Source organism: Lonchura striata, chromosome 9 (genome assembly GCF_046129695.1).
Source record: "Lonchura striata isolate bLonStr1 chromosome 9, bLonStr1.mat, whole genome shotgun sequence".
Classification (NCBI taxonomy): Eukaryota; Metazoa; Chordata; class Aves; order Passeriformes; family Estrildidae; genus Lonchura; species Lonchura striata.
The window spans coordinates 1,679,580-1,704,046 of record NC_134611.1 but is presented as its reverse complement, the minus strand read 5'-3'; the positions used below and the strand labels follow the sequence as shown (position 1 = coordinate 1,704,046).

Below are 24,467 nucleotides of genomic sequence, written 5' to 3'. Positions count from 1 at the left end.
TTGTCAATTAATTCAATCATCAGGTGTGTCACTGGCAAAAATCAAGTATTTTTTATGTCAGTGACCCAAATGTAGGGTTTATTCCCTGAATCCTCTCAATTTTATGACATTTATGTTTTTAATAATACTGAGCAGATATTGGGAATTGCAGTCACGTAAAGGGCTCAGAAATTATGAGCAATACAAGCAGTACTGGTAGCTCCTATATTCAAAATTTCACTTCTGCTTTCATGCTTTCTATGAACCGTTCAGTTTTCTCTGATAACCCAAATACCACAAAGCTTTATGCCTCAAAATCTTCCCCCTTCCCCCTCTGCTCTTGACACTGTCACTTTTAAAGTGACTTGAAATGCCTCCCGACTCACCCAACACAAGCAGCTTTGCAAAGCATCCAGAATTAGAAGGTAAAATTTAACTGAAAGTCCACAACCAGAAAAATAAAGACCCAGCCCATGTTGCCAGGGTATTTTGCTGTTTACAGTTTATTTTGTAATGACAATGTTACGTCGGTAATGAGAACAGACCATTGTGCATCGCTCGCTTCAGTAACACAGCAAAGGTGGTTCCAGTTGTAAAATAAATAATAAATAAGAAAGCAGCTATCTCCTTATAAACACAGCCAGGACAACAGCCAGAGGCTCAGAGGTGGGACCAGGATGGGGGTGGTGGAAGAGGACTCGGAGTAACATCCCCAAACTGGTCTTTGGTCCCTTGCTCTGCTCAAGCAGCTGTGAAAAGCCCAAAGGATGCTGTGCTCTGGCTGTTGCTGAGACAGAGGGGCAAAAGAGAGTTCCCTTGGCAAGGAGTGAGTACCAGTGGGATAGGGATCTCCAGGTTTGGTCTTTGGGGATAAACAGAGCCCTGGAAAGCAGCCCTCAGCAGAGAGCAGTGCTGGTGGCACATCGCCCAGGACCCAGCACAGGCTCCACATCACCCACCCACCCACCATTGCTGCCAAGTGGGACCCACACCTCTCCAGGACCCCAAAATTCCTGCTGAGAGGGACTTTCTGAAGAGCTGCCCCCAGGTCTGGGCTGGTGATTTGTCCTGCCATGCCCTGAGTCACTGAATTTACGGGATGATTTCACTCACTCCACGCATTTCTGGTAAAGTGCTGTGTCCGCAGCCTGGTTTCACCATCCAAGCCCAATTATAAACCCAGGCAAAGCCCCAGGGTTTTCTCTCCCATGTGTGAAAATCAAAGTTTCCATAGAGTTGCTCACCAAAGTACCTGTTTGACCTTTCTGTTCCCTGCCTAGGACAAGGTGGTGAGATACCTTCCACATCTTTAAGGGAGAGAGGGAACAACATGGGCTGCAAAGCATCCTTGCCCTGCCATCTAAACTTTCTAGCAGCTCTCCCTGCTGCTACTGGTGTACCTTGCTCCAAAACCGTGCTCCAAATCTGTCTGGTCCTCTCAAATTATTACACAGAAAAGGTGGGAAGCATGCTAAGTGCTACAACAGCTAAAATAATTTAACTTACAAGCTCCCCGGAGCAAGGGATACACGTGTGTGCTTTCAGCAGTGCTCCTCTAATAAATATAGATATAATAATAATAACAATGATGAAATAAATAACAGCAACAGGGATAAAACGTCACGCACGTGACCTAAGATTAGGTGCAATCTGAAGGTCGCGGAGCTCGAGCGAGGGATCAAATCGTCACTGCACTGGAAGGAGGTGGAAAGCTTCGCTGCAGAGCATGCATAGGATACAGCTGGAGGGTCTTGGGACCAGGAGAAGGCAGGTGCAGGATCCCTCCAGCTGGAAATGCCACGTAGTGTCGGGGCTTTTGTCCTGGCCATTCCCCGCGAGCGGGAGCGGCAGGCTGCCGTGCTGGCCCTGCCGGTCAGGGCGCAGTGGGAGCTCTCGTTGTGGCTGCTCAGGGGAACCCCATCTCCTCCCGCTGCTCTCGCAGCTCAAACCCCATTTCTTTCCACTCCTGCAGTGCCAAAGCTCTCCGGCTGGGCTGCGAGGGGAGGCTCCGGGCTCCCACCGCCAGGCAGGGAGGAATGAGAGCCGTGTTGGCGGCTCCGGGAAGCGCTGGAGGTGCTGGGGATCCTGCTGAAAGCCCAGAACTTCAGCTGGAACCCCAGCACGCCGGCCTCGGCCTGCGCCCGGCCCCCGGGCCCCTCGCTCAGGTGTGCGGCCGCTTGCCGGAGCCGCGGCCGGCGGCCTGCCGGCTCATGTCCTGGTAGGAGGCGGATTTCAGGAAGCGGGGGTAGGAGTCCTTCTCCATCAGCGTGCGCGTCTTGGCCTGCGCCTCGTTGAAGCAGGCGGAGGTGGCCCCCGAGAGGTTCTTGCGGGTGATCTCCCTGGTTTCGTGGTCGATGTTCACCTGCAAGGCAGCAGCACCCAGAAACGTTACCGCCTCTCCTAAGCGAGGACAAAACCTGGTTTTAAAAGACTGACTGGCAAAATCTTGGCCTCAAGAGGAATTTTTCCTATGAAAACCGCTTGTATGGGGTTGTACAAGCGGTTTTTATAGCGGTACAAGGATGGAGGTGTGTAGGCATAGAGGAAAACCTCTGCTGAGGCTGACTCTTTGTTGCACACCCAGGGCCGACCCCAGGCTCAGCACTGTTCTTTCCTTGTGGCTAGATAGAATTTGATTGCAAAATAAATATTTTATTTTTTCATTTTAATGTGGCTGGACAAATTTTCATTTATAACAAACTCTTCAGATGCGGGTGAAGACACTCACAAACCTTTATATCCCTTCATGGTTAGACTCAATTTCTGTTCCAACATTATGTGATGGACCACACGATGTTAGAAATGAAAGCTCTCATGAACAAGAGCACATCTTCCCACTGATCCAGCAGCAATTTAATAAAATCTACCAGGATATTTTATTCCTTTCCCACCCTATTTGATGCGACAGAAAATGGTCTCACCTCCCTGGGCGCCTCACTTTGGACAAACTCCTCGAAGATCCTGTTGGCTTTGGAGGCCAGCTTGGTTTTCGACCGGGTCTTTTTGAAGTCCTCGCATGCCAGCCAGAAGTCGAGGTTCTCCTCACTGAATTCAGTCTTCAGGAAGGTGTGGAATGCATTTACCCCACCTATGGAGGGGAGAGAAGAGCAATTAATGGGGAAGGAGGCGGGGAGGAAGAGGACCAGCAGCAGACACTGCCTGGCGAGCGTTGCCCTGGGAGCTCAGACCGTGACATCCGCAGATTTCCTTTCCTTCCGGGCAAATTCCACCCTCTGAGACACCACTAATTGGCCTCTAGACTCCAATAAAATCCTTTCCCACAGACAAGTAATCCTCTGGTTTTATTTATCTGACCTTTCTGTAATGAGGCTTCAGAGTATTTTCTTTACAGCTTCGGAAAAGAGCTAATTCTACCTAAGGAGAAGCGCGCTGACGCATCGGAACACTGCAGGAGCCGAGCAGCAGAGCCTTGATTTTGATTTCTCAGCCCAGATCTGGGGGGAATGAGATGCTGAGGACAGGAGAGAAATTGCAGCAAGGATTTCAAAGCTGTGCTGGGAGGGTGGATTAAGTTACAAAGCTAGAGATGCTCATTAGCCATCACAGCACGTGAGGGAGACCAGGAAGAAAAATACAGTTGGCCCCAGACTAGCGCTGTGGAGGGACTTTGTCTGGCTGGGGAAGAGCTTTTAAGGTAGACAACTGCTTTTGGATTAAAATTTGACACTTCTGCCATCTGAATTTTGCAAAGCTCAATCAAGGTAATCTTTTTTTAAAGGTAAATAGATAATTACAAAGTCTTGTTTTGTCAGCAGTCTCGTTTTGGCTCTCATTATAATCTGAGTTATCATCTCTATAATTGTAAAAACTGTCTTTGGAGACTGCCATTGTGCAGAGCCCAGTGTAAGGAGGGGATGATGTGTGGGACTGAGAAAGAGGTCCCATCTCTGGGTCTGGAGGAGCTGCCTGCATGGGCAGAGGGAGACAGCATCTCACAGGAGCCCTGTGCATCGCAGACACACAGCTGATTCCAGAGTAGGGAAAGGGCAAGGTTATCCAGTCAAACTGCTGAATTCCTGCACCTGTGGAAGAGCCATCCCCGGAGGCACAGGACAGACAGACAGGGCAGCAATGCAGTTGTCTGAACAAGCCTGAGGGGAGGTGCCTGCATGGCTGTTTCCACCAGACACCGAGAGCAGACACTGCCTCTCCCCATTGTGGAGAATGGGGTGCTTTGGGAATACCACGATGTTTCCCCTCCTGTGACAGCAAGCAGCAAGACAACACTTCTGCCCCCCCAAAAAAACCCAGCCAGGAGGAAAGGGCACAGCTTCATGGGGCAGGCAATGAGCCCCGTGCCTCAGATCTGGGCAGGAAAGGGACTCTTTCTAGGTCCTATAACACCTCATTTGAGCAGGAGGTGAGATTTCATCTTACAGTGACTCCAGGCATACAGCTCACTATGAGTATATTTGTCCTACACACTCTCACCAAGAGAAGAAAACAAGATGCTACTCACTTTTGCTCTTGAGGAGCTGGTCAAAGGACTCCCTCCATTCCAGCACCTCTCGGGAGGAGTCTCTGGAAAAGACAAAAAGGATGTGAGGCTCACTGTCCAGCAGTGAGGGCTGGGAGCACTTCAGCTGTGCAGCTCCATCACCGGGAGACAGCAGCATTCAGCAGGAGACCAAAGCCAGGGGCCGATATCCATTACCTGTGGGCTCTCTTTCCTCTCTCTTCCCTTTCTTTCACCTTCCCTGATGGCTCACCCGACCTCATCTCCATGCTGCTCTAGGGGATGCTCAGAAGAGCCTTTTCCTGCTGGCCCAGCAGAGCCTCCCCTGCAGAAGACCCCCTGCCCTCAGCAGCAATATTTAGTGTTCCGTGTTTAATGCTGCCTGTATTCCCCGGGGATCCCAGCCGCTGGTGTGAGACACCAGGAAGTGCAGGAGCCCTGCGGGTTCCTTGCCTCTTGCCAAGGAACTTGCCTCTAGCTCTCTGTGCCTAATGCCAGAGCATCCGCTCCCCCGGCGGGTTTTATAGGCGCCAGAGCAGGGAAGCGATCCGCCTTCCCGGCCCGCCGGGGTGGGACCGCGCGGAGGGGAGCTGAGCTCCGCGCTGCGCAGCCGGCTGCAGCATCCTCGCCAAGGGCTGCTCCGTGGGGGCTCGGCCCGGGCTGCGGCCGGGGCAGAGCTTGGCTTGGCTTACCTGCGCCTAGAGCCCAGCTGCAGCTTGCCGGAGCTGCCCGCCTTGTGTCCCAGCTCGGCTTTATGAAGCAGGATGCCCAAGCGGCTCTTCAGATCCTTGGCTCTGGAAGGGAGGAAGGGAGAGAGGGAGGGGTGAGATGGGATCTCCGGACCATCGGTCTGCTGCCTCCGCCGGCAGGGGCTGCACCCCACGGGCTCGGGGGGTCAGCCCTCGCTCCCTAGCTCCAGCCACGTCTTTGCTCCCTGGTGTGTGAAATAAATGCTCCCCCATTGCTTTTCCTGCTCCCTGGCAACCGCGCATTAAGCCTGGGGGACCGGTTTCTCCTACTCGCTTCCCAGGCAGACACATGGAATACAAAGCACGACGAGCTCTTTTCTCTGGGGCAGGTAAAAGCTGCTGAGTGCCCAGCTGGAGCCCCCCCAGCTCCCCGGAGCTGGTTCCTTTTCCCACCCCGCTCTCCCCCAGTGCTCCCAAACCGCTGGAAAAACACAGCGGTTTCTTTCCTCCCGGCACAGCGGGAGCATCTCCTGCTGCTGCCAGGCTGCTGCTCCCCTGCTCTCTTTTTCGGGGTGCCCTTGGGCCCCCAGGAGCCTTTCACCAGGCCATGGAGAGGGCAGCGCTCCGCAGCGGCGCCATCCACCTACCCCATGGCTTTAGGAGGCAGGGGCAGCACGGATGCTCCTGTGCCAGAGGCTGGGATTCTCCTGTGCCAGGGGCTGGGATGCTCCTGTGCCAAAGGCAGCGATTCTCCTGTGCCAGGGGCTGGGATTCTCCTGTGCCAGGGGCTGGGGTGTTCCTGTGCCAGAGGCTGGGATGCTCCTATGCCAGAGGCTGGGATGCTCCTGTGCCAGGGGCTGGGATGCTCCTGTGCCAAAGGCAGGGATGCTCCTGTGCCAGGGGCTGGGATTCTCCTGTGCCAGAGGCTGGGATGCTCCTGTGCCAGAGGCTGGGATGCTCCTGTGCCAGGGGCTGGGATTCTCCTGTGCCAGAGGCTGGGATGCTCCTGTGCCAGAGGCTGGGGTGCTCCTGTGCCAGAGCTGGGATGCTCCTGTGCCAGGGGCTGGGATGCTCCTGTGCCAAAAGCTGGGATGCTCCTGTGCCAGAGGCTGGGATGCTCCTGTGCCAGAGGCTGGGATGCTCCTGTGCCAGAGGCTGGAGTGCTCCTGACTGTCCCCGCGGCTCCGCGGAGGAGGCACCTCCCTGCCGGGAGGAGAAGCGGCTCCTGCCTGTCCCCAGGGTGTCCCCGAGGCTGCGTGTGGCCCAGCTGCTATTTGCGTGCCCGCGGCTCGTTCAGGCGTCCCAAGGCGCCCGTACAAAAAGAAGGGTTTAAATGTCAAGCCGGCAGCGTGGGGCTTCGCGGGAGGAGCAACATGTCACTTAAAGAGTTCGGCCGTGCTGACAAAAATACTCCTGCAAGTTGTGCAGAGGCAGAGCCAGAAAAACCTGGTGTGTTTGTACAGCCCTGTCCAGCCTCCTCTCCCTCCGCTTGTTTCACCTCCGCGTTCCCCTCCTGCGGAGCAGAAGGGATGCAGCCACAACAAATGACTTGGCTGCGTGTTTTCTGCACCCCGGGTTCTACCCTACCATCACATCGGCAGCAGCAGAGGCCGGTCCGGGCGCGTCTCTTCCAGCGACCCCTCTGCCTCCCAGAAGCGCCTTACCTTTCCAGGCAAGTGATGGGGAGCGCGGCTAAGCCCCGGCACATGCTGAGAGCTGGGCACCCAGGCATCCAGCAACTCATCGGCTCCTCCCGGGGCTGGCAGGGGGTGCGACAGGAGGGCTGCGACACCAGCCGCCCCGCGGACCCGTGCTGGCGGCTGCGACGGCGGCGCGGAGCCGCGCTTTATATCGGGTGGGAGGCGGGAGAGCGGGGAGGGGGACCGGCATCACTCCAGCCTCCAGCCAACCAAGAGCTGCTCAGGCAGCGCCCGTGAAGAGGAGAGCTTAGGTAAGTTGGTGTGTGCTGCTAAGCGAGGGGGGAGTGGGAGGCCCAGGCTCGTCCTTGAGCATCACAGTCATAGCCGCTTCCCCGGGAACAGGAAAAAACAGGCTCGTGTCCAGCGACGTGTGGAGCCTGCTGATTAACCGGCGGGTGGGAGAGCGAGGGACAGGACAGACGCCGAGAGTCGTCAGCTCCATCCTCTGCTCCATCCCCTGCTCCATCCACTGCTCCATCCCCTGCTCCATCCACTGCTCCATCCCCTGCCCCATCCCCTGCTCCATCCTCTGCTCCATCCCTGCCTCCATCCCCTGCCCCATCCCCTGCCCCATCCCACTGATCCATCCCGCTGATCCATCCCCTGCTCCATCCCCTGCCCCATCCCCTGCCCCATCCCACTGCTCCATCCCCTGCCCCATCCCCTGCTCCATCCTCTGCTCCATCCCTGCCTCCATCCCCTGCCCCATCCCCTGCTCCATCTCCTGCTCCATCCCCTGCTCCATCCCCTGCTCCATCCTCTGCTCCATCCCTGCCTCCATCCCCTGCCCCATCCCCTGCTCCATCTCCTGCTCCATCCCCTGCTCCATCCTCTGCCCCATCCCCTGCTCCATCCCCTGCCCCATCCCCTGCCCCATCCCCTGCCCCATCCCCTGCCCCATCCCCTGCCCCATCCCGCTGCTCCATCTCCTGCTCCATCCCACTGATCCATCCCGCTGATCCATCCCCTGCTCCATCCCCTGCTCCATCCCTGCTCCATCCCTGCTCCATCCCCTGCTCCATCCTCTGCTCCATCCCGCTGCCCCAGGGCTTCCAAACCTCCCCGCACTTCCCCAGTGGTGGCAGCCCCCAGCGGGGTCAGGAGGGTTTGTGCTTCCTGGGGGGATACAGATGGAGCAGGAGGGTTTAATGTTTCCACTTCCCTCTTAATGGCACTGCCCGTTCACAGCTGGAATATATAAGGACAATGTGCTGGCTGAAGTTGCACTTCTTTGACACAAATCCCCTGCTGGGTGTGTGGTGAGAGGAGGGAGGGGAAGGGATGCACATCAAAAGAGCCAAAACCCGGGAAAGGATCTGATAATGGAGGATCCTGATGAAACCTGAAAATTGAAAGGAGATTAAAAGCCAGGGAGAGTTTGGAAACTGGAGGTGAAGGACTGAGCCAGCAAAAGAGAAAGATGAAGAGAAAGGGTTAAACCAGCACACACCAGCGAGCCCCAGGGTCTGGAGCTACAAGAACCAGAGGTCACTGAGAACCAACAGGCCCCGTGGTGAGCTCAGGCTCACAGGATCCCAGAGCTGCCCTCCCTGCAATTCCCAGCTCAGTGGCTCTGGAAGGGAGTGACCTTAACCCCCCTGCTCATGGCCAGCCAAGCACAAGGCCACAGCTGCCACTTCCACTCCTCATCCTCTCCCTTCCTCCCTGCTATTCCCAGCTCAGACATTTTTCCAGAGCTCAAGTTGTCTCCTACCCTTGCTGCCTGCATTCATCACACACAGCACATTGCCAGAGCATCTTTCCCAGGAGAGATGAACTGTGCCAGGAGAGTGGCAGCACAAAGTCATCTGGGCAGGAGAAAGGCTCCTCTCAAGCTGCCTTTGGGAGCAGGGGCATGAGGATATCTGGGTGGGAGACTGAGAGGGGCATGAGGCACCTCAGCCCCACCGAGCAGTAGAGTCCTGTCTTTCTCTCATCACTTACAAGAAGCCACAGAATGGTCTTGCTCATGGACAGACAGGAAGGATGCATCAGGACTAATGACTGAACACACACTTTTAGCTCCTCATGTAAGAGCAGCCTCTTTCCTGATGGCTCTGGGGATTTTCACTTGAATAATCATGTTTAAGCCTTCTTGGTTAGCAGATATTCAGCTACAAATAAATGGCTGGAGCTACACAAAGCTCTAATTCAAGTCTTCTCTGTGCCTTAAAACAAAAATTAGAGCTGTGATCTTTGCTGTGGATTTCAGGGAAGAAATAGAAGACTTGAGGAGAGAGGGCTGGAAGGTTGCCTTTGCCTGTACAGCTGCTGAGAGTGTCTGTGCACACCCAAGAATGTCTGTGCACACCCAAAAATGTCTGTGCACACCCAAAAATGTCTGTGCACACCCACAGCGTGTGTGCTTGGCATCACTTTTGGAAGTGCCACACCAGCCTGGAGCTCCACCCCAGCTCAGCACCACGCTGGGAGCACTGGGGTCACAGCAGCAGTGGCACCTGGGGGTGGGCACAGGCTGCTGGCACCCACACTCAACTGTTGCACAGAGTCAGGGCTGGAAAGGAGATCTGGAGATCATGCCAAAGCAGCTTGGCACTCACCTCCCTGCTGCAGCAGGTGACCAGAGGCTTTAGGGAGGCAATGCCCCTTCTCCTCATCCCCTACATCTACATCTCCTCGCTGGTTTTTCCACACAAATTCTGTGGAAATGTTCACCTCTGTCTCTTTCCCCTCTAGCACTGCAGCCCATCCTTGCAGCCGCAGATCTGCGAAGGCACAGGGTGCTCTGGTAACTCTCCCTGGTGTTGGAGGCACGCTCTGAGCAGGTCATACCAGGAGGAAAACCTCCAGGAGCCTGGCCACGTGTGGCAGGCACACGGGACAGATGATTCCTGGCTGCAACTCAGAGCCTGGCACAGCCACCGTGCTGGGAACCACGTGCTGCCTGGAGCAGCCAGGCAAATTAACTATGGCAAAAACACAGCTGGGATGGCAGCAACTGGGGGGTGTGAGCCAGAGCAGAGAAACTGTGCACATCTCTGCCCTGAGGCTGCAGCCTGCTGAGCCCCTCTCTTTGCTCCAGGCCCTGCTTCCCTGCTGCTTTTCCCCAGAGAAATGAAGTGCATTGGACAAGCGTGTGTGCGTGTGGTTTTACCTTGTCCCCTGTGGCAGCTTTTGAAGCTCTGGGCTCAGGTGAGGCCAAGCTGACAGTGAAGCAGAGCTGAGGAACTGCCCGTGGTGAGAGAACAACCCCAGGGAAGGCGTCAGTCAAAGGCTGTGGTTTTTTGGGGACCACAGCAGCTCAGCCAGAAGAGGCACAAAGGTGTTTGCCACAGAGCTGGCTCTGGGACACATAGAGTGCCAAATCTATGTGTGCAGGTCTGAGCCCAGGCACAGGAGTGGGATTGGGCTGTTCCAGCAATTTCCTCCTCACCAGGGCTGGGACAGGCCCTGTGGCCGCTGTGCCACAGCCACCAGCTGAGCCCTCTGCTCCCTGGGGCAGCTTTTCTGCCTGTCCCCTCCGATGGGGCTGCTCCAGGACAGGCAGCTGGGCAGCATGGGCTGCTCTAGGTGAGATATTTCATCTTGCACAGCTCTTCCCAGGGTTATGCAATAGCCTCCGAGCCCAGCCCGGCGTGTGTACTCAGATGTCTTCATGCTGCTCTGTATCTGATTGAATTACGTGCTTCCTGTCTCATTTAGCTTAGCAGCCTCCCGCGGCTCCGGCCCTGTGCCCTCCTTTATCAGCCCTTGTTTTGGAATACAAAAACCTCATCCGTGTCGCAATGCCCAGAGCCGTGCCACAGCCCTGCCAGCGCCAGCCCACCTCCCGGCCATCAGGATGGTCTCACCTCCATCCCAAAGCTCCTGGCAGCCCAGGCAGGTGCTGTGCTGCCTTCTGAGGCTGGGAGGTGGCTGGGCTGAGAAGGCACCCACAGCCACCCTCTGCCAGCTTTTGGGGGGCTACAGCCACTGGCTGGCTTCACCTTCATCAGCAGACACCCCCCCCCACACACACCCCCATCAGCCCCAGGGAGTGCTGTATTTGCAAAATGCCAGCAAAATTGGAAAACACAAAGTTTTCAGCCCCAAGCTACAGAAATGGGGTGGGGAATTGGTAAAACAAGGGTTTGGTGACATGGCTGGGCTAAGGCACCCACAGCCACCCTTTGCCAGCTTTTGGGGGGCTACAGCCACTGGCTGGCTTCACCCTCAGCAGCAAAATACACACACCCCATCAGCCCAGGGATTGCTGCTGCTGTTTCTGGGTTATTTGCAAAATGCCAGCACCTTTGGAAAACACAGAACCAAAGGTCTCAGCCCCAGAAATGGGGTGGGGAATGGGGAAACAAGGGTTTGGTGACAGGGTGCAAAGTGCCCTTGTGTATGTGCCCAGTGCACAGCTCTGAGGAGAGCTCCTGGCAGGAGTATTTTTGTGGTTTTATATTGTTCCAGTGGAATAAGGGGAAGATGCAGCAAGAGATTGGGATGGGGAGGCAGGGAGAAGGAAGAGGGGAAGAGCCAGGCTGAGCTGTGCTGTTGGGGTCTCACTGCAGGCAGGCTCCCCAAGGAATCCGTCCCAAATTTCTCCTAAACCATAGGGGAACCACAGAGGTGACAATCAGGGATGGCCAAACCTGAAGGCGCTCCTGCCCTGAAATCTGGGAGGTGCTGAATGCAAAGGAGCAGAAATGGGAGGTTTAAAGGCCCTGCTCATGTTGCATAGCCCTTTCCTCCTCCTGCAAGCTGTTGATAGGCTCTGGATGTGTTTAAGGAGGGAAGTAAGCCAAGGAGATGGGGATGGGATGGAGGCTGGTGCTGGGCAGGCAGGAATGTGGAACGGGGACAGGGTTTAGTGGTGGGCTTGGCAGTGCTGCATTAATGCTTAGACCTGATCATCTTAGAGGTCTTTCCCAACCTGAAAAATTCTATAATGGTGCCAGGGAGGAGCAGGGAATCTGCCAAGGCTGAGACAGCAGCCAAGCATTTGCCAGTGGTCCCTGAGTAGCCACACTGCAGCTGGGGCTCGGCCATGGGCACAGCTGGTGGGACAGGGACAGCCAGGGGTGGCTGTGGGACACCAGATCTGTGTGGCTGCAGGTGAGCCTGGCTCCACCTGTGCCTGCCTAGCCCATCCCACGACATCCCAGCTGCCCACAAAACATCCCTCACCCTCACCCATAGAGAGTTTGATGGATTCCCAACACTCCACGTTCACATGAGGCACGGGAGGAAATAGCTGCTCTGGAAATTTGTAGCAGTGCAGAAAGAGATTATTGAAGTAATAATAATAATTTTTTTTTTAAAAAGAATAATTAGAATTACAAATGAGGTTTTCAAGGGGCAGCTGTTATCCACTCTGCCCACGTGCTTGCTTTGCACAGCTGCACAGGGAGAGGTAGCTGACAGCAGGTACTTTTAATCTTCTCTTTCCGTTCCCGGCACCTGCTTTTTAAAGCCACTGAACAGCCAGGAAAAAAGCTAAAAGATGATGGCTAAATATATCCTGAGCAAGAGGAGAGACAGAGCAGCACTAATGGCAGATCTTTCCTTGGATGCATTCAAATTGGTTTGGCTCAGCAACAGGCTGAGGGAAGAGGCAGCAGAGGAAAAGGAAAAACAGTAGAAGAAGGGATTTAGGGGAAAAAATCAGGGGGATATCAAGAAGCCAGAGGGACTGATAAATTCCACCAGACCAATTTCCAGAGGAAAACAAGCCAAATTTTTGGGCTTAAATGCAACATGTGTGTGTGCAAACACAGAGCAACACTCACCTTGTTTTAGGGAGAGGGGGTTGTGCACCAGGCAAGGTGAGAGCCCTCGCTGTGCCCAGGGCCAGATGAGATCCAGGTCACTGCTTTTCCTGCTGGCCAGACCTGCTCAGGAGATGCTCAGTCCTTCCTCACTGAAGCCCCACATGGTTTCTGCAGTAAATCTCTCTCCTGGGTTGTAAGGTATGGTTTGGTGGTGTTTATTCTATTTGCCATCTGTCAGAGCTGGGCCAGTTCTCTTCTGTTAATTTGGGCAGTTTTCTTTGACTCTTCCACAACCCATCCTCCCTCCAGGGAGATATCTTCTGTTAATGGACCATCAATTATTAATTACCTTCTGTTCATGGCCACTGAGTGTCCCTGCATGGTTGAGAAAATTCCATCATCCCATAGGGAGATGCTCTGCCCAGGGAGGAGCCAAGCATTCCTACCTGGATCCAATCTGACCTGGGAACAGCACAGCAGCCTTTGCCCCCTGCATTCCCAGAGGAGCAGCTTTCTTCCCCTGCATTCCCAGAGGAGCAGCTTCCTTCCCCTGCATTCCCAGAGGAGCAGCTTTCTTCCCTCTGCATTCCCAGAGGAGCAGTTTTCTTCCCACTGCATTCCCAGAGGAGCAGCTTTCTTCCCTCTGCATTCCCAGAGGAGCCCAGGCCCATCTCCCCCAGCCCTGGAGCTCCAGAGGAAAACTCCCCCCTTGTGCAGGATCCTGCTCCAGCAGAAGCACAGCTGGCACTGCAGGAGGGCTGAGCCACCCTGGGATGGGGCTGAGCCACCTCCCTGACCTACAGGGGTCAGGGCCTGTTCTGACCCTAGCAGTGTTTTTTTTGTACTATTGCATTTGTATTTTAAATTTTCCTAGTAAAGAACTGTTATTCTTGCTCCCATATCTTTGCCTGAGAGCCCCTTAATTTCAAAATCATAATAATTTGGAGGGAGGGGGGTTGCATTTTCCATTTCAAGGGAGGCTCCTGCCTTCCTGAGCAGACACCTGTCTGTTCAAATCAAGACAAGCTCCCACCATGCAGTTTCCCACTAACACCAAACCTCACCTCAAGTGCCCCTGCTAATGCCTCCCCTTCCCCCTTGCAACTCAGGCTTGCCCTCAGCTCCTGCCTGACCCTTCCCCAGCAATCCCAGCCCCCTCCAGACTCCTCAGACTGGCCCATGACTGGCTGGTGACTCCCCCCTACTCCTGCTCATCCCTCCCTGGTTCATCCCAGCAGGATGGAGCAAGTTGAGGCTGGGTGTGAGCTGCCTGCTGGAGCACAGGTGACTTTTTATGGTCTGGAGCAAGCTCTTCGTTTGCTGTTTGCTCTTCGTGACCTCATTGTGCTCAATCCATGCACGCTGCTCCCTTTCCCAGGAGCTTGTGTGTCCCCCACCACTGCTCCTGGTGCAGGGAGCAGCTCAGCACTTGTTTCCACCTCTGGCCATGATGGTTGTGGGATTTGGGGCAGGGAGTCCATCATGGGCAGCAGTGAGGCGTACTCAGAGAAGGACAGCAATGTGCTGCTGGAAGGCTCTTGGGATTTTCCTTCCATTGCAGTCCTACTGACTCATTTTGGACTCATCCCCCCAAACTGGACCTCTGGGGAGCTTGGTTCTAAATTGCTCCAACTGAGCCATCAACAGCTTGGAGCCAACTGTCCCAGACTGCAAGGCAAGATGTATTCATTTACCATCTGTATGGCAGTTGTCTTCTGTTCAGTGGGCAGTTTTCCTGATCTCTTCCACAACCAATCCTCTCTCAGGGGAGACATCTGCTGATAATGGGCTATTGAATGTCACTGCATGACTGATAAGAACTGTAACATCCCATTGTGAGATGCCTCACCCAGAGGGAGGAGGCAAGCATTCCTAACTGGATATAATCTGGATTTTTGGGACACCAGATTCAGGCTTTTCCACTGGATTTCCATGAGGAGTGCAGCCATTCCAATTTGGACTGCTACCAACACTCTGACCAAAAGGGTGTCAGGTTGTATTCTGACTTTGTCAGTGGTTTTTCTTTTATTACATGTATTTTGTTTTCTCTTCCACTTTTCCTAATAAATAAGTTGTATTTCTGACTTACTAGTTTTGTTTTCAAACCAGAACACCAACCCATCCCCACTCTGCTGCCCCATCCAGTGTGCCTGCTGTGTCCAAGGGGGGGCTGTGGAGAAACAGCTTCTCCTCTCCTCTTCCTCCTCAGCAATTTGGCTGGGAGACACCCCTCCACCCCCAGGATTGCAGCTTTTCAGACACTCAGGCAGAGAACAAATAGTCTCAGGCTGTTTATTACGTCCTCAGGGTGTCTCTACAGCAGGGGTGTAACACTGCACAACGTGGTGACACGGCTCGGGGGGGATTGGTGGCGTGCCCCAGGAGCTCCTCCAGCCTCCCAGGGAAAAGGGGAGCCCAGCAAACGAGCAGCTAAAGAGGGGGAGCCCGGGGAGCCCAGCCCATGCCTTTCCTTGAAGGAAGGGATCAGACTGAGCAGCCTGTGTGCTGCCCCAACACCAGCAGCACCGGGGCACCGCAGGGTGGCAGCTGCAGCAGCAGCATCTCCTGGAAACAAAAGCGTTGCCCAGGGAAGCTCTTCTGAGCTGTTCTTTCTGCCTGGTGGCTCACTTCTGAGTTCACTGCGTGCAGCAGAGCCGTCCTCAGTCTCTTCTGAGCCACCCACGAGTTGATTGGCAGAGGAACCAGGTATCTTTTTTATTTCAAGCAGACTTTCTGGGTTGGGCTTGTAGTCAGCTCCTCAAGGGGACGCTGCCATCCCACCAAGGGGGAGGTGCCAAGGAGCTTAAGGACAAATCTGAGCTGTGATTTGGGTAACTCATAGAAGAGCTGGGGAGAGAGGTTGTGAGAAGATGACATCTTCAATCGTGGCTCTTAAGGAAGGGGGATCTACCCCAAGGTGTGTTCATACCCTGCTCTCTCTCTTGCCAGGAGTCCTACAGAGGTCTGCAGGAGCAAACACAGCAGCAGGTGCCTCCTTCCCCTCACTGCTTTTCAGCTGGTGGCTGCAGGCACTGCTAGAGCATCATGAAGACGTTTCTCCTGGGATAACGCTGTTACCTGCACTGGAAATGCAGAGCTGAGCAGCTCCTCATCCGTCACGCTTTAGAGCCAGCCTGGGGCACGCAGCACGTGAGGCAAACTGGGAGGTGTGGGGCCACTTGAGACAAATTATTCACAGCACAGCTGGTCCCCAGGGCTCCCTGGTCCCTCCAGAAGCAGGCACTGCCTTTTCTCCTGTGCCTTTTTGCCAGGAACGTTGGATGTTTTTGGTAACAAGCTCATCCCCCTCTGCCACCTCCCTCCCACGGCCTCAGCGGGAGTTCACCACGGCCTCAGATGAGGCACAGAGCACAACCACTGACTTTGCTGAGCAAACACAACCCACACACCTTTATTGAGACTGCTTTTATAAACCAGAGAGCCACGGGGGTGCCCAGCTGGGAGTGACCCCAGCATGGACACCCTCTACCCTAGCCAGCCCCTGCCACAAGCACTGCATGTGCAGCGTGCATGGAAGAAGGAGAAAAAGAAGGAAAACAAAAGACTTGGGGACAAGACAAGCCTCTGCAAAGCCCAAGGGGTGCGTGGTAGACAGAAGCATTCTGGTCTAGCAGCAAAATGAACTTTAATTCCAGTTCTGGGATATAATGCTACGATGCCAGAGAGAGCACAGCACCAAGGGAGGAGACAACTGCAGCAGCCCCAGGGATGAAAGATAATGCAGAAATTATGTGAAACGTTTTGTTCTTATATAATGAGCAAGGAGGAGCTCCTAGGAGCTTTACAGTGGCAGTAGGAGGCATGTAGGAGGGAGATGGCATGACCAGAGACGAGTGTCTGGGGAAGGGAAAGGCAAAGGGGAGAGGAGGGATGGACGGGGATGGAGGAGAGGTGAACAGGGCGAGGTTAGGGGAGTCCCAGGCTCAGACAGATGAGGACAAATAGTGCTGGTGGACAGGAAGGTTTGGAGTGCTTCGAGGAGGAGGGGAGACAACCAGGACAGGATAGAGAAAGAGGGAGGAGTGTGGAGGGAGAAGCCAGAGGCCCCCAGGGAGGGGAGAGCTTGCACTGACGGGTGAGAGGCACTCCAGGACTGGCATGAGGTATGCTTTGCTATTGCTCTGAATGCTGTAAACATTTTGGTTTTGTGTCTATCAGTGAACATTCAGTTCAGTTTGATACATGTGCTCTTAGGGGTAACTGGAAGCCTAGCAGAGTTTTACATCTCTTACTACTACTTGGACTTACACACGAGGCAAACACAACACAGGCTAAAGATCTCAGTTTATGTCATTTGTGCCTAATTCTCCTATTTTAACATGCACATCTATGTCTCAGAAAAGCTTCTGTAGTAGAGGACACTAAATAAGATATACAGATGAAGTCACATGCACTCTCATCCACCCACACCCCCAGACACACACAGCAATTTCCCCCTCCCCTTTGCCCTTCACACCTCCCCAGCATGAACAACAGGGACCCCTTAGTGCATTAATGAGTCCACTAAAAGTGATGGAAATCATCCCAAGCCTGGCTGATGGACCAAAGCAGGAGAAACTTTAGACAGATTAGAGTTCTGCATCTGATCCTGGAGTTAACACCACCTGAAGCTCATAGAAAAGGAAATTTGTAAACTCTTTTTCCCTTCTGCCATCAATCTGCCTGGGACCTGACTGGGTGTGGGCCAGCAAACAGAATAAGAAAGAACTGAATGAACCATTATTTTTCCCTTTCTCTTCATGTGATGGCACACTTTAACCCTGCTCCAAACAGGGGGGAAATTTTGGAGGTGTGTGCTTGTGGAGAGGGGAAATGGGTTTGTAGGTTGTGAGTATCCCTTTCACACCAGGAAGGGATGAGTCAAGGATAGGATATTTGTCCTTGGTGGGGATTAGTCACCACTCAGCTCTTTCCAAAGCTTTGGCTCAGTCATTATTTCCTTGATCAGCCCCTGGTTTAAGGGGTAGAGCTACAAGCTGCTTATTTCGGTTCAATTCAGAGCGACATTTGTCATAAAAGAAGCAGCTGGTGCCATTTTCTTGTTTAAGAAAAATAGAATTTTACTTTAAATAACAAGTCTGCTTTCCTTCCAGAGAGAAAAACTGCAAGAGCAACAACAAAAATAATGAGTGGTAGACTCAAATGCCTCAGACAATACTTTTGCTCCACTCTGTTCTAGGATGCTGTTCCCAATGGAGGGAACAATTTACTGGGGCTCTGTTTACTGGGGAAAACACGTCTCCTGTATCAGCCAGCCTGATTCCAGCTCCTGCCACCACTGCAGCAATGACATCTCCAGGTGTGCCCTGCTCCAAGTGATTCCCCAGGTGGATGGAGGAGAGAAGGGAGCTTGGATTTACAGGGTGTTGGCCACTTTGAAGTTTTCCCGTGAGTTCTGATGTGAAATGAAAGGACTTCCAGCACCAGCGCTGCTGGAGGATCTCATGGAGAAATGGAGTTACACCCTGGACACGACCAGGGAGTCACACTCTGGACACCAGGGGAGCCAGGGGATTGTCCACACTCACATTCCTGGACACAAGCCTCTTGTTCCTGCTGTGTGCCCTGGCCTGGCTGTCTCTGTGGCTCTCCCCAAGGTGCTGCAGAGCCTTGTCTGGGGTGTCTCAGAGGTCAGCACCACCCAAGCCCACTGAAGGTCTGTCTGGAGAGAAGTACCACAGGCAGCTGGCATGGCCTTCTGCCTTCTCTTTAAAAGCAGTGACTGCTTCAGCCTCCTTCTGCTGGCTCTCACATCCTGGGCAGCTCTGGGATGCTTTTTCTGCATGCACAGACAAGAGGAAGGTGGAAAGGAGGAGGGCAGGGCCAGACAAGGCCACTTGCAGCATTTGCTTGATGCCACAGTGCTGGGAAGCTGAGCTGCCCTTTGGCAGCAGTGGGATCACTAGGGAAAACTGGGACCACAGGCTTAAGATTTTAGCTTTTATATATTCCAAATCCTATATGGTATTAGTGCATAGCTCCACATAAATTGTAGTTAACTCTCTTCACATTTTTGCCAGACAAAACAATCCTTCTGGGCCTGTGATCCAAAGACACCCTACAGCCTCAGGCCCCAAAAAGGATAAACAAAAAGAGAATTGGGGGGGAGCAAACTGAGGGAATATGACTTTATTACCTGTAACTGGAGGATTAACCCCTGATATGTAAATGGACCAAACTTATAATTGTCTCAAAAACCATTGTCCATCTTGGGTGTAGCCCCTCTTGGAGGCTTTGACTGCCCAAGTTGTGCCTGTTGAAGGCCTTCAATAAATAACCATTTCATCCTCTTAGCTCTGTCAAGCCTCTGTTCTAGGCAGCCACTCCAAGGCATCAGTTTTTGGTGACCCAGAAGGGAGAGGAAACTGCAAAAGCAGCCTGTGCCCCTGGGAGATCCCAGTGTTACACAGGGGTGGCAGGCAGTGTTTCTGGGAAAGGGGAGCTCCCCCAGCTTCTGCTCACAGCCAGAGAGGGAAGGTTTCCATCCCCCCTCGCAGGTCCTGAGTGTGTCACTGCAGCGAGCTTGGGTTTGCTCTCCTCACTCCTGGCCCTGGGCAGGGGCTGTGGGGGTGATATGACTCCTTCTGTCTGAGGTTAGCAAATGTGGCTGGGGGTGTGTATTCAATTCCCATCTGTCAGAGCTGGGGCATTCTCTGCTGTTCATGGGGCAGTTTTTTCTTTCTCTCTCCCACAGCCCATCCTCCCTCCAGGAGATCTCTGCTGTTCATGGCCACTGAGTGTCCCTGCATGGCTGAGAAAATTCCATCATCCCATGGGGAGATGCTCTGCCCAGGGAGGAGCCAAGCATTCCTACCTGGATCCAATCTGACCTGGGAACAGCACAGCAGCCTTTGCCCCCTGCATTCCCAGAGGAGCAGCTTTCTTCCCCTGCATTCCCAGAGGAGCAGCTTTCTTCCCCCTGCATTCCCAGAGGAGCAGCTTTCTCCCCACTGCATTCCCAGAGGAGCAACTTTCTTCCCCCTGCATTCCCAGAGGAGCAGCTTTCTTCCCCCTGCATTCCCAGAGGAGCAGCTTTCTTCCCCTGCATTCCCAGAGGAGCAACTTTCTTCCCCCTGCATTCCCAGAGGAGCAACTTTCTTCCCCCTGCATTCCCAGAGGAGCAACTTTCTTCCCCCTGCATTCCCAGAGGAGCAGCTTTCTTCCCCCTGCATTCCCAAGGAGCAGCTTTCTTCCCCCTGCATTCCCAGGGGAGCCCAGGCCCATCTCCCCCAGCCCTGGAGCTCCAGAGGAAAACTCCCCCCTTGTGCAGGATCCTGCTCCAGCAGAAGCACAGCTGGCATTGCAGGAGGGCTGAGCCACCCTGGGATGGGACTGAGCCACCTCCCTGACCCACAGGCTGCCAGGGCCTGTTCTGGCTCTGGCAGTGGTTTTTTTTGTACTATTGCATTTGTATTTTAAATTTTCCTAGTAAAGAACTGTTATTCTTGCTCCCATATCTTTGCCTGAGAGCCCCTTAATTTCAAAATCATAATAATTCGAAGGGAGGGGGTTTGCATTTTCCATTTCAAGGGAGGCTCCTGCCTTCCTGAGCAGACACCTGTCTGTTCAAACCAAGACACCTTCCTACAGCCCAGGCTTCACCAGGGACAGCCACTGGATATGTGGCTCTGTGTCCTTTGCTTCCACCTCTGATTCCCTCCACGCCTTGCACAGGTTCACCAGACCTGTCTCACTGTGCCTTGCTTGCCATAAAGCTTTGGGATACTGAGCTCCTGCATTATTTGACTCCCTTGGAGAAATCATGGCAAATATCTGGAGCATTGGCCAGATGTCTCACTGCTCTCACTTTCAAGCAAATAACAAAAAGTTTGTGTCAAAATGCCTAGTCCAGACATCGAGCTTTCCTCAACAGTCTCAGGAGCTGTGTCACGGAGCCTGACATGGCTGCAGAATGTCACCTCTGTCACTACAGGCCAGCCCCAGCTCCTCCTGGGACAGCAGGGGCAGGGGACAGCCAGGAATGTTGGGTCACTGCTGCTTTCTGGCCATTCCTCAGAGAAATTTAACTGGAGATGAGATTTGCCTTCCAAAGACCTGGAGGATTCTGCTGCTGGCCAACCAGGCACTGAAAAACAGGTCACCCTACTGAAGATAAAGTTTGCACTTGTAATGTATTTAGACTTCAGTGTCTTGGAGACCACAGGAACACAACTCCAGAATAAACCCAGCATGGTTACCACCTCTGTCTTGACCTATTTGTCCAACTGTCCTGCACATCATTCTTGCAAAAAGCCTCAAAAAGCCATTTCCTACTTAATTAATGGGCAGTGATTTTTAATATCCAGCCAGACTTTTTCTCTTCTTTCACAAACATTATGCTTGGCTTCAGAATTCATTCTACCTCGTTTACACCACATTACACAAAGTCTATATCAGCAGTTTTCTGATGTATCAAACCCACCCACCACCCCTGGCTGGAGCAGAGGTTTACAGCCTCTGGTGTGGGGATGACTGAGAGAAGACAAAGATCCATGGGGTCACTTTCCAGGCCTTCATTAAATTAAGAAAAGAGACCTCTGGTCTGCAGGCTCAAATCCACAGACAGGCTGTCTGCTTCTCCCCTCCAAAATATTGCAAGAATCTGCCAAGCTGGAACAGCAATGCCATGGAAATGGGGCCATCAGATGGGAGGAATTATTGCCCAGCACAGAGGAGATGCTACACCCCTGACATCTGCACAGAGAATTCTCCTGCAGTGGCCATCCAGGCTATGGGAATAGGGCCAAAGAGCCCCTCACACCCCACTGCACACCCCAACACCCATCCTGCTCACCCCATGCTTTGTGTCCCACTGGGGACAAGCACCCTGCAGCAGGGTGTGTGTCCTGGGGAGCTCCTTGCAGAGCACTGAACCCACAGAGGACACTCAGTGAGTAGGAACAGTCAGTAATCAGGAAATAACAAAAATAGAAATGGGATTTTTCATGTAAAATCCCAGGTACCCCATGAAAAATGCCATCTGCTGTGGCAAATGGGCTTTGTGCTTTTCCTACACCTCAGCAAGGCTCAGAGGGGACATTCCTCCTCTCCACTCCTTCCCAACAGGTCGTTCCTGAGGAGCCACCAAGCCTGTGGCAGCCAGGAGCCCTTTGTGCTGGGTTTTGGTCCAGTGCCCAGCACAACAGAGCCTGGATGATGACTGAGACTGAACTACCACACAAATAAATAATAGCCACCAAAAACAATCATTCACATTAGAAGATTTGCCTGCCTAGGCCTAGTGAGAGCTTTTGGGATTACCTTCCTCACGAGGAAAGCTCAGCTCCTCAAGAATACTCTGAGCCTCCATCCCTGAAGGAAAAGGGGCAGAGACAAGGTAGCAGCCAAGTTATAAGGTGTGCAAAAAAAAAAAAAAAAAATAAAATTGGGAGGTGGGCCGAGTTTGCTGATGGTTCCCACTTCAAGAAATTGAATTAATCCTGTGCCTTTGTCTCCTCTCTCCCTCCCTTCAGTCTCTGGTCCAGACCCCAGCAGCCAACCTGTGAGAGACGGGCTGGATGTGGCTTCACAAGTGTCAGCACTGCCCTTGGGGCCTTTCCAAGCACCAGGGAGAGAGGTGAGAGACAGGGAGAAGTGTGGAAGGATGGAAAGGTGTTATTTACACACAAACCAACCCAGCCATTTTAAAGAGAACCTTTTCCAAAAGTGACCCACAAGGGGGTTGTGGGTTTGTGCTAGACAGAGGGAACGACTGCAAGGTGCTAGTGCTAACAAGAAAAAAAAAAAAAACACAGATAGTCAAAGAGTCTTAATACCACACCTGGATCACTCTCTGGAAGTTTCCTCTGTCCCTTCTCCCTCTTTTCCCATTCCCACTGCTTTTAACACCAAGGAGTTTCACATTTAGACATGGGTTTTGGCTGTCGTGGGAAGCACGTGGTTTCTGAGGGCCCCGCTGCTGTCCTAGCTGAGCCTCCTCTGGGTCTGAGACAGCAGGTCTGTGTAAATTTTGGATCTCAGGAACCTGGGGTACGAGTCTTTCTCCATCAGGCTGTGCACCTTCCCCTGAGCTTGGTCAAAGCACGAGAGGGAGGGCTCCTGCACATTTCTTCTTGTCAGCTCCCGTGTCTGGAAGTCTATGTTCACCTGGGGAAAGCAGCAGAAGAGAGTTTGGCACTGAGTGTGCAGCTGGCATCCTTCAAATGGCACATTCCCTCTTTGCCATGGCTGTGGAACAGCAGCAGAACCAAGATCCTACCCTCATGCCTGAACAACCCCCACAGCTCTGGGGAGTTCAGTGATTCAGGGCTGTGAATCCCTGCCCCAAGCCTGGAAAAGTTGGGTTTGTAGTGATCTGAGCACTTCTGAAATCACTTTACTTTTACTGAAATCACTTTTTAAATTACTTTTATTCAGACTTTTAGGCAGCACATCACCTAAAGCTGCTGACTCAGCCTAGCCTCTCTCCTGCTCCCTCTCTGCTTCACCACATGCCCAATAGGTGGATGAATAAACTTTCAACAGGGTTTAAACCATTAGTACATTCTTATTAAATGTCTCTAAACTCAGTTGATCTAAAATAAACTGTTTGATTTTTCCCATAGCAGCTTCATTTTATAATATCTGGAGGAGAGGCTTGAAAAAATAAACCACCCTATAATGTTATGACTGCCATTTGTTTGCAAAGCCAGCCAGTGGAGTTTTCCTGCTCTCCTTCCCCAGCAGAGTAATCAGCATTTTTTAGGGTTATTGTCTGGAAGAAAAAAAATGGCTGGAAAAATGTTATTTGTTGTTATTAATTCAGTATCCAAACTGGAAGGAGCCTGGAAATTAAAGCTGTCTGCCTCAGCGTGGATGTCAGCAGTATGAATTAGCTCTAATAATTCCATATTCTAAGCATGCCAAAATTATGTAACAGGGCTAAGAAAACATCACCACAGGACCAAATTGTAGGAAGTACCCCATCCTACCTGCATTCCCATTTCTAATAAAAAATCAGCCTTCCAGTCCTTAAAATCTCATCATTTCTGAATAAGAGCAGGAAAATGCTCAAGGAGAGCATTGAGACAGCCACACACCTGGGTGTGAATCTGGGCCCTTCCCAGTGGCCTTGCAATGGCCCTCCTAGCAGGGAGAGGGAGGAAAATGAGCCCTTTTTGGGGTCCCTGACAAGCACCCATGCAGGAGCAGGAGGGGCTGGGTGCAGTGAGAGCCCCCCTGGCTGGGCTGGGACTGTAGTGACACATGCCAGCGTGGTCACGAGGATGTGGCAGTGCCACCAGCCTGGCAAGTGCTTGAAAGAGGATTTAACAATCCCAGGCTCCTGGGTGTGACTGCATTTGCTGTTCAGCTCAGAGTTATTGTTTGCATCTCTCAGGAGGTCTGGGCGAGGTGGGAGTTAGTCAGAAACTCTGCTCCCTTGGGAGTCAACAAGTTACTCACAGAATTCACAGAATCACAGAATTCACAGCATGATCAGGTTGGAAAAGACCTTAAAGATCAACGAGTCCAACCCAGCCCCAACACCTCAACTCAACCCTGGCACCCAGAGACACATCCAGGCTTTGTTAAACACACCAGGGATGGGGACTCCACCACCTCCCTGGGCAGCCATTCCAGAACTTTATCACCCTTTGTGTAAAATCTTCTTCCTAATATCCAGCCTGTATTTCCCTTGGTGCAGCTCGAGGCTGTGTCCCTGGTTCTGTCAGCGCTGCCTGGAGACAGAGCCCAGCCCCAGCTGGCCACAGCCACCTTCCAGGAGCTGTGGAGAGTGACAAGGTCACCCCTGAGTCTCCTTTTCTCCAGGCTGAGCACCCCCAGCTCCCTCAGGGCTTGTGTTCCACTCATGGGTGGGATGGTCCTGTGCAAAGTGTCCTGCCAGGGGAGAGCCCAGCAGCCTGCTCAAGGCTGACAGTAAATG

General features: G+C 53.0%; 2 protein-coding genes across 19 annotated transcripts in view; both read right to left on the bottom strand.

Moving 5' to 3' along the window:
• Window positions 1-455: 455 nt before the first annotated feature.
• LOC110478950 (regulator of G-protein signaling 16) lies at window positions 456-6,978 on the bottom strand. 2 transcript variants are annotated; one of them, XM_021545889.3, is made up of 5 exons: window positions 6,810-6,978; window positions 5,149-5,250; window positions 4,460-4,521; window positions 2,901-3,067; window positions 456-2,341 (listed from the first exon to the last, which is right to left on the bottom strand). In XM_021545889.3, exons 1-5 carry the CDS (start codon window positions 6,887-6,889, stop codon window positions 2,141-2,143), a joined length of 612 nt encoding a protein of 203 aa, XP_021401564.1. In that variant the 5' UTR covers window positions 6,890-6,978; the 3' UTR covers window positions 456-2,140. The 2 variants fall into 2 exon arrangements, with proteins under 2 accessions (XP_021401564.1, XP_077641407.1); XM_077785281.1 differs by lacking the exons at window positions 5,149-5,250; window positions 6,810-6,978 and adding an exon at window positions 4,655-4,967.
• A 7,862-nt stretch (window positions 6,979-14,840) lies between these two features.
• The window catches only part of LOC110478894 (regulator of G-protein signaling 8), a 35,190-nt gene continuing 25,563 nt past the window's right edge, over window positions 14,841-24,467 (bottom strand). For all 17 annotated transcript variants that reach the window (XM_077785267.1, XM_077785268.1, XM_021545791.3 and 14 more), the window contains one exon: window positions 14,841-22,690. In XM_077785267.1, coding sequence (XP_077641393.1) covers window positions 22,508-22,690 — 183 coding nt within the window. In that variant the 3' untranslated portion in view covers window positions 14,841-22,507. The remainder of the gene's footprint in view (window positions 22,691-24,467) is intronic.